Source organism: Puntigrus tetrazona, chromosome 8, assembly GCF_018831695.1.
Source record: "Puntigrus tetrazona isolate hp1 chromosome 8, ASM1883169v1, whole genome shotgun sequence".
Taxonomy (NCBI): domain Eukaryota; kingdom Metazoa; phylum Chordata; class Actinopteri; order Cypriniformes; family Cyprinidae; genus Puntigrus; species Puntigrus tetrazona.
Window position 1 is genome coordinate 1,843,373 of NC_056706.1, and position 9,402 is coordinate 1,852,774.

Consider the following 9,402-nt stretch of genomic DNA (forward strand, 5'->3'; position numbering starts at 1 on the left):
GTGAGCGAGACACCCGCGCCGCTGTTTGAGGTCGGGGCAGGGCGTGCCTCCGTTGCGAGGGGGCGTGGCTACCTGTCGGCTCCGCTCCGTAGTCCCTGCCCCACAGACGGATGAACACGGGGACCAGGGGCCCCACTGCCGGACCTCACAGTCTATAGCTGCTGAGAGCAAAACAAGAGACAGGAGCAAACGCTTTCTTTAATTCAAACATAAAAATCCTTCACATGCGTTAACTTTACATGGGTAAAACCAGCCTTTTAAGACTTTAAACCTTTAAAACGCCGTAAACCTGGGTTTTTATGGCTGTTTACAAGCCCCTTAGACCAGTAAATCTGCAAAAAGCTGAATTTACTGCTCTGAGGGTCAAAGGATGGAAATAGATTTCGAGGAAAAGAGCAATTCAAGCACACAGAAAAAAAAAAGAAAAGAAAAAATGCATTCAGTTCTCAAGAGTGAAACAAGTGCATATAAAGCAGTACACTCATGCTAAAAATAAAAGCTTTGACTTTACAAAAAAATAAACCAACAGTTGGCATCAATCTTTTGAGTTATGATGATAACTTTAATTCCATTGTTCAACCAACAAATCACACTGAGTTCAAGGACCTTAGTTTGTCGTATTTTCGTTGATTGCTCAAAGTAGTATGTTTTTCCAATTAGTTCCAACATCATTGACTCATAAATGGAACTGTGGCTCTGGAACCAATGAATCTGCTTTTTTTTAAGTTTAACAACTAGCATAGCATACTAAACTCATTTAAAAACTAATTATAAGGCTGTAATATTGACAGTTAGCAGCTGAAATGTGAACTGCAGTAAAGTAAAACACAGTTGTTTTCCTGCCTCCTCCTCCTCAAGACTCTATACTAATGCGGGTTGCCAGATTGAAAGCAAGCAACAACAGCAACACATGCAATTGACAACTGGGGGTGACGAGCCTAATACTGTAAGTTGATGGGTCGACTTTTATTTTAAAGGGACACCAAGTCTTTTTTGTTTATGTCAGTTCTTTTACAAACCCCCACTGTTGCAGTTTTTTCTGCTAACTGGCAACCCGGGTGTTGAAATTCTGTACAGTATTGAGTCCGAAAGCCATCTGATCCTCCACGGAACGCAACATGATCTGTAAAACAGTCCGTGTGTTCTAAAACAGTTCTGCGACACTATAAGGATGCTTTTTTGCGCAAAAAAACAATTTACTCAACCATTCTTTTGATTAAGTTCATGCACGTGCTTCCCCCGGATGTAAAGGTAAAGGCCGATTACGTCAAATACGTTAAAGCGTGCATTACACTGTGATACTCTCAAAAATGGTGGAAGACGTTAAGTCAGGGGAGAAGAATAGTTGAGAAATTCATGTTACTTTTGTGGAAAGCGTCGCAAGCTGAAGTCACATGGACTGTTTGACCGATGTTTCTGAATCTGTTCAGTTGCTGTCTGTGGAGGGTCAGATAGCTCTCCGATTTCAATCATTTGTCTTTCTGAAGATGAACAAATCTCCTATGGGTTTGGAATGACATGCGGCTGAGTAATTAATGACAGAATTGAAATTTTGGGGTGGACTAACGCTTTAGGTCGTGGTAGCAGATCCCCCGATTGTGTGTTTAGAGTTCGGGTTAAAAATGCACGAACGCCGATCACGTTAAGAGTTTGCGATCGCGCAGCTGTGTGCCGTGACATCATACACACCCTCAAACTACACACAAACAGAGAAGAAAGCAAACGCCAGCGAGTCTGGATCCCAATAACACAGCTGCTCTCTCATGTGGGCTTCAGAGGAACCGAGATCCCCGACTGTTTCACGTGGGCCACGCGCTCCAAAGTGTTTGTAAAGTGAGCCAGGGATTTCTGTGGCGCATTCTAGAGCGTCTTGAGTGTTTGTGATCCCGTATTCAAGAGAACAAGTAAACATTTAGGGTCTTTGGTTTGCTTCGTACGGCTTCTACACGTCAAGTTACATCACAACACCAAGTCAAAGCTCCCAAAGCAGCTTTTCACCAACTAGAAGCTAAAAAGTCTTGGTTATTTTGCAGCTTCTTAATAAAGAAAGATTTCACAAGATATGTTTTTTTTTGGTTTGTTTAGTCAGAAGGAATGTGTCTTGCACAATAAGGTGAAATCTGGGATAAAGTTTATTAAAAAAGAACAGTGTGTTTTATAAGAAAATACCATTTCGTTCTTAAAAATCCTCGGAATTTCTTCTTGGAAATCGTATATATCACTTTTGTCCAGTGCATCATTAATCCTGCTAAATTAAGACGGTAATGAAGTGTGCTTGGACTGAATGAATACAACACTGGCTACTGTACGGTTCCCAAAAAGCATGAAGTAGCTTAATGCACATGTTTGTGGTGTAATGTGACATTGTTCTTGTGCTTTTGAGTAAATCTTTAGGATTAACTTCCTGTACGTGTAACATATGCTCAGGTTATCCACCAGAACATGCAAACCACACAGCTGGTGTGCGTGCATGCACACCTTTCTCTCGCTCACACACACACACACACACACACACACACACACACACACACACACGTAGACTGCAGCTGGAAACCATATCAAAGCACTGATGCATGAAATACTGCACCAATATTGAAGAAAACTCAAGTGCACACATATGCTACACTCAACGAGCAAATAAAACGAAGATAAACTCCAAACAACTCACAATTCTTGCATGTTTGGTCTGGAATGATGGGCACTCTATTTGTTGAGATCCTTTAAAACATTAAATTCTGTGTTTTACGGCATACAAATGGATTTAAAGCAAAAAAAAAGTGATTGAAAACAGAACACAAAGCCGATTTTAGGTTAAATTACAACCAAACCCTCCTGGCCATACACTGGAAAAATGACTTTCTTCTTAAAGTAAAATCTATCACTGAAACATAATTATTTCGGTTATACAGATCCTTTTTTGTTCCCCAACCCATTTTATGGTGACGGGTTTTATATTTGACTGCGAACTGAAGCTAGATAAACAAATGAATGCCACTGTGAGCTCCAGCTTCTACCATCTTCATAGACTAGCAAAGATGAAACCCTTTTTTAAGAGTTGAGACTGTAATACATGCATCATCTGCAGCTTGCTTTACTATGGCTCGTCGGTCTCATCTATCTCATCTGGTAACCAATGCGGTATCGTATTGCGTTTTGGAAAGGCCGTAAACCGTCTTGCTCTTCATTATCTCTTACTACGTACATCCCTATTAGGTCATTGAGATCTCAGTCAACACTTCTGGTTTCCCAGAACAAGACTAAAATGTAGGGGAGATAGAGCCTTCTCTGTATTTCTCAAATTATGAAAACACATACGTCCACAGCTAAATGCTTTAAATGCTGTAATTAGGTGTATGTTTTACGTACAGCACTTTGGTCAACTAAACTAGATTGAAATGTGCGTGCTTTATAAATACAAACACATTGAAACACTGCCGAACCTAGATGGGACATTTATTCGTGCTAAATTTCATTCACGTCAGTCTCTCTGTGACCTCGCGTCTCGCTCGTTCTCATTCTTCTGTTCTTCCACACCAGAGTGACACATCTCAACAATGAACGCAAACACACTCACAAACACACACCTCCATACAAAGGCCCTGTCAAATTCCCCACATTCCCCTGCATTAGTTCTGCAGATATGCCTTGCATCCCGTTCCCAGACATCCCTTCCCTCGCTCGCACCGTCAGCTCGCACTCCGGGGTCACTAAAGGTCACAAGCGTTCTCATCAGGTGACCTGCTTACCAACAACGTCTTAAATGTAGTATTGTCTTTGCATCTTTGTCAGACGCGGTGCCTTCTTTAAAACAAAATACTGGAGCCAAACCACTTTCATGCCATTCGTTAACGGCTCTCGAACATCTGCGTTCTTTAGTCATCACACTAAACGCTTGGATCTAAAGCGCACGAGGATTTTTATGAGTTTGCTGAAACGAGAGAGAAAACATTACAAATAATCTTACCGTTGCAACACTGTTACTGATTGCACAAAACAAACATGATGAGTTAATTATGAACTATATTATTTACTGTGAACTGTGTGTTGTTCGTGATTTACTTATTTTCTGGTGAATTACTGCAAGACCAAATAATAGCACGGTTCTTTTTGCCACATGCGCTCCATATGTTTTAGATATACGTATGTTTGATATATTGATATACATTTTTCACTGTAATTATGCTACTATAAATGTTGAGTGATGATTTGGATGCTATTTATTTATTTGTTTTATATGGAGCACAGTGTTCCATGATTTATTTGGATAATTCTATATAAATATATATATAAAGCTTTTATACCAATTATAATGTAAATTTGAGATTATTGGTATAAACATAATCATAGATCAAACCAATTATATTATTAAAGCCAGATCTGATACCAAATCGTCGAAAAGTCGTTTGGGAGTCAAAAGAGTTGTTTGTAATTGCTTAAATTGACTCTAAAATAAGCCAAAATACCCATCACTATTGTAAAATAATTACTCTTTAGTTCTTTTTAATGAATCAGTCTAAAAGAATGAATTACTAAAAGACTCCTACATAGAGTCATTAATTAATAATCTGAATCAGAAACTAGAATTTATTACAATTTCTGTAAAGTCTCTAGAATATTTAATTGCCACACAAAAACCTATAAATCCTTCACATCAGAATCCACCCACATATTAGTTTAGAGTGGTTTTGGACTGGATATTGCCCATTTCGCAGCAGAAAGCCATGTTGTTTTAGCAGGAAGAAGTGGTTTGAAATTAAAAACATCTTAATGATGTATTTGATTTCTTTTTCGTTAACTGATGGACTGGAGTGCTGTTAAAGTTGTTAAATCAGCTGTTTGGACTCTCATTCTGACGACACCCATTCCCTGCAGAGACACTGATGCAATGCTACATGATGAAGAAACAAACTCCTTTTGGATCATTTCGAAAGAGCCAAAGCAATGCACATCTTCAGCTCTTCTGAGCCTTAATTAACGTTAGAGCCGTCGGGAGATTAACGTAGGAGGACAGAGAGGAACATGTGGTTTTCCTCGACATCAACACATTCGTGAAATGTGCGTGCATCAGGTAACACACAACACGTGCACCAGTATGTTCCTGTTCAGCGTTCGCTCTCGCAGCACTCGGGTGTTTACGAGGGCCACCAAACCCACCGCAGATATTCCTCAGCATTCCTCCGCCGTCAGGAATCTGTCACAGAGACAATAAAGCTCCGTCCTGGGAGACATCAAACAGACTCACGTCAACACACGAACCTCACAGCAAAGACGGAGTCGCGCAAAATGGCATCTTTCATCATCCACCGGAGTAAGACCAGTCTACAAAACCAACGAGGCACACGCCGAAATCTCGAAAACGCTCGCAGAATTAAAGTTTATTAAGGCGATGCGAAGCAGACTGAGTAAAAAAACACATCCTAAGTCAGCTTGTTTCGATTTTGAATCTTGTGAAGCTGTGAGGAAATCCCGAAGGCAGAATTTACATTTGGTTTTTCTTCATGCGCATCTCCTCACCTCCATTAGCTGCATTAATGGTGCTTTTAACATGCCATGCACTCACGGTTGGACAGCATTAATGTTTAACATCTACAGCATCTGGTCCGGTGGGCCGCTGTCTGACAGATGACTGGGATTTTGGCTAAAATGCTTGCGTACATTATAAAGATGATGCCAGAACCTAGTGGTGCATGGTATGACTTAAAGTTATTAATCCTTGATATAATACTTAAGATTAAATTTTACATTTAAAAAAATATTTACAGGCTATATGTTTTATACATGAAACACAGCCTATAGGATGGGTATATTTATATGATTCACACGGTTAAGTGTAAATGTTCCAGCTCTGTAAGGGTTAAAACATTTCAACTGTTGGCCAATATATAACCCTCCAGTATACAGTCACTCTGCTGTAGTAATATAGTTCATTTGTGGTTCAGACTGTAACTGTAAATGACCCACAGCCTTGAACAATGATCCCAGATAACAGCCAAGAGAGAGAACAACAACATCTTGGAGTCAGGGTGAGAGAGAGAGAGAGAGAGAGAGAGACAGATTAGAGAGAGAGAGAGAGAGAGAGAGAGAGATTAGAGAGAGAGAGAGAGAACCTGCTCCAGAGAGAGAGAGAGAGACAGAGAGAGAGAGAGAGAGAGAGACAGAGACAGAGAGAGAGAGAGAGAGAGAGAGAGAGAGAGAGAGAGAGAGAGAGAGAGAGAGAGAGAGAGAGAGAGAGAGAGAGAGAGAGAGAGAGAGAGAGAGAGAGAGAGAGAGAGAGAGAGAGAGAGAGAGAGAGAGAGAGAGAGAGAGAGAGAGAGAGAGAGAGAGAGAGAGAGAGAGAGAGAGACAGAGAGACAGAGAGAGAGAGAGAGAGAGAGAGAGAGAGAGAGAGAGAGAGAGAGAGAGAGAGAGAGAGAGAGAGAGAGAGAGAGAGAGACAGAGAGAGAGAGAGAGAGAGAGAGAGAGAGACAGAGACAGAGACAGAGAGAGAGAGAGAGAGAGAGAGAGAGAGAGAGAGAGAGAGAGAGAGAGAGAGAGAGAGAGAGAGAGAGACAGAGAGAGAGACAGAGAGAGAGAGAGAGAGAGAGAGAGAGAGAGAGAGAGAGAGAGAGAGAGAGATTCTGTTCTTGGCTAAAAACTGGGTGTATTCTGACTCCATGCTGCTGATGTGATATCCTTCTTCATAAAATGGAAGTTATATATCCTGAATATTCACAATTAGTAATGAAATTCTGCTGTAGTTTTTACTTATATATTTCCACACACTATACTATAATCTAACAATATGGTATTCAATTTGGTAGTTCTGTCTACTATCTCCCATATTTTATATACATATCTCATACACATACACTCACATATATATAGTGAAAATATATCCATAGTTATTACATTGTATATAAGCTATCATTGTTACCATTAGCATGGTTTAGTAAATATTCATATCGTTATTGATCCCTATTCATAACAAAACTTCATTGTTTTAATTCTTACATGAAACACTTATTTTAAAATCAATGGCTCTGTGGCGGACTGATATAATTAATGAGCAAATACAGAAATATTAACATACATTAAATTTTTTATATTTGATGTAATTGTTTTGCACCGCCCCAAAACACACCCGAACTCATAAATCTGTGAGTTTTGTTTTTCTGTTAGCAAATATTTGACATATTTGTTTTCCTCAGCTATATATAATCAAGTCTACAGCTGAGACACACACATATGGCAGTAATCATGGCCGAGGGAGTGTGTGTGAGTGTGTGTGTGTGTCTGAATGAATCAGATCAAGCTGTTAGTTGGAGACGTGAACAAAACAAAACCAACCGAACCCATCCAGTCCAACATTACTCATAATAAAAACATAATAAAAGCGGCCGGCGATCGCAAAGACAACAGCGACCCCGCCAACAACATCCGGCTTGGACTAAGAATCACAAGCCAACTCTGTGTGACTTTATGTGAGAGATGCTTTCAGATGCTTTGCTCGTCGGTTTCGATGTGCTCGACCGTCAGAGGTTTTAAAATCAGCTTTAACGAAGACAACTGAGCTCGGCCAGCCCGGAAGACACTGAAGACCTCGCTCGAGTCCAAACAGACGTCTCAGGGTGTTTTATAGCTGCTGCGATGTACTGATGTTTAAACATATACATGCACGCGCTGTGTTTGAAGCCGTTTCTGAGCTCTGTTGCTGTAGCTGAAGCAGGTGAGAGACGTAGAGACAGCAGATAATGACGGCCGTGATAATAACCAGACTCTCGGAGACACCAGCTGCTTCTGAGCCTCTGGTTTCTGTCAATGCTTCATCAACCATCATCTCGTTCAGACGGGTCTGCTGAAAGAACTAATTTGAGACCACGTTTTGTTTGGTTGAAATTAAACCTCTGTCATTCATTTACCCCCTCATCTTTAAAATGCAAGAGTGGATGCTCTGTTTATAGCCAAAACAAATGACTTTTAAGCTTCAAAAAGAGCATAAAAGCATCATAATAGTTATTCACTTGCGTTATATTTAATGATAAATCCAGTTCAAATCGTAATACACTTACAACAATTATATTTGAAACGAAAAAAATTCTGATTCTGATTTAAAGGCCTTCATTTACACGCGTCTCCAAACCCGTGTAACTTTCTTTTTTCTTATAAAAATGAAAAACGTTCTGAAGAACGTTTGTAACCAAAACAGGTTTGGCTTGCATCGACGTTCATGAAAAATTAAAGACGTTAATAAAATGATTTCTTTTGCGCACTACACCACAAATCTTCCAAAGATGTATTAAAAGGGACAGTCCCCTAACCATTATGTTTCACTTCCCATTGACTTCTTTTATGCCAAAAATCATTAGGATTAGTAAAGATTATTAAAAAAAAACCTTTTTTGGTAATACGCGGTGACGATTTTCGCAGTATTTCGATTTTTTTTTCCCACCCTCCTATTCCAGATTTCCAAATAGTTGCATCTCAGCCAAATCCTGTCCTATCCCAACAAACCAGACATCAATGGAAATATTAATCAAATTCGATTCGATTTAATTAACGGCCAAATAATTATCACCTACGCGCACGTACTATACGTTTAAGTTAATTTGTTGTTATAACATGTAAAAAAACAACAACACACGTATCGTTTAATATAAATCACCTTAAGCCTGATTAATTAGGTGATATTCCTTTAAAAAAAAAAGATTTAAACGCGTTCCAAAAGTTCGGAGCGTCGTGACGTCACGCCCGCGGCAGCAGGTTCACGCGGTTGCCGCGGTTTTTCTAACGGACTCACCTGAGACGTGGCACGCGCTCTGGTAGTCGTCGCAGCAGTCGCCGCTCCTCCGGCAGTACGCGTCGCAGTAACACACGGTCCTCCTCGCGCTCCTCTCCGCGCACTCGTTATTCCGTCCCGGGCAGCATCTCGGTGCCGGTCTGTCCGCGCATCCCGCCTCGCACCCGCCGCACGCGCACATCACGAGCGCGATCACCGCGCAGACGCGCGTCAAAGCCGGCGTTACCACCGTCGTCGTCATCTTCATCACGGCGTCTCGCGGAACGTCCTCGGGGGTCGCTTCGGTACGGGAGACGACGCTTTGTGGGAGTTTCTCGCGAATCCGAGCGCTTTCAGACGCGTCCCGTCAGCAGCATCGCTCAACTTCATCTGAGGCGCGCGCGGGGTGACGCTCGCTGACGCAGCGCCGCCCGCAGGACGCATGCGCAATGACACCCTCGGCGCGCCACACAAACACTTTCAGTTTAATAAAACAATGATTCGATATTATATGCATAACTTTTAAATAACCTTTTAGTGTGTGTGAATACAAACATTTAGATTTCTATTCAACATTTTCATGCACAAATACATTTTATAGTTAAGATGTGAGTTTATAAAGTAATTAAATAACCAGTATTTAAAAT

The 9,402-nt window shown here is 40.8% G+C and overlaps 1 protein-coding gene across 2 annotated transcripts in view; it reads right to left on the bottom strand.

Moving 5' to 3' along the window:
* The window catches only part of si:dkey-178e17.3 (somatomedin-B and thrombospondin type-1 domain-containing protein), a 15,417-nt gene extending 6,250 nt beyond the window's left edge, over nucleotides 1–9,167 (bottom strand). The window contains exons 1-2 of one of the 2 annotated variants that reach the window (XM_043247946.1): nucleotides 8,777–9,167; nucleotides 1–161 (exon numbers count right to left, since the gene is read on the bottom strand). The exon at nucleotides 1–161 is cut by the window's left edge and continues 25 nt beyond it. In XM_043247946.1, coding sequence (XP_043103881.1) covers nucleotides 1–161; nucleotides 8,777–9,023 — 408 coding nt within the window. In that variant the 5' untranslated portion in view covers nucleotides 9,024–9,167. The remainder of the gene's footprint in view (nucleotides 162–8,776) is intronic. The other variant, XM_043247947.1, reaches the window with a different exon arrangement.
* Nucleotides 9,168–9,402: the final 235 nt, after the last annotated feature.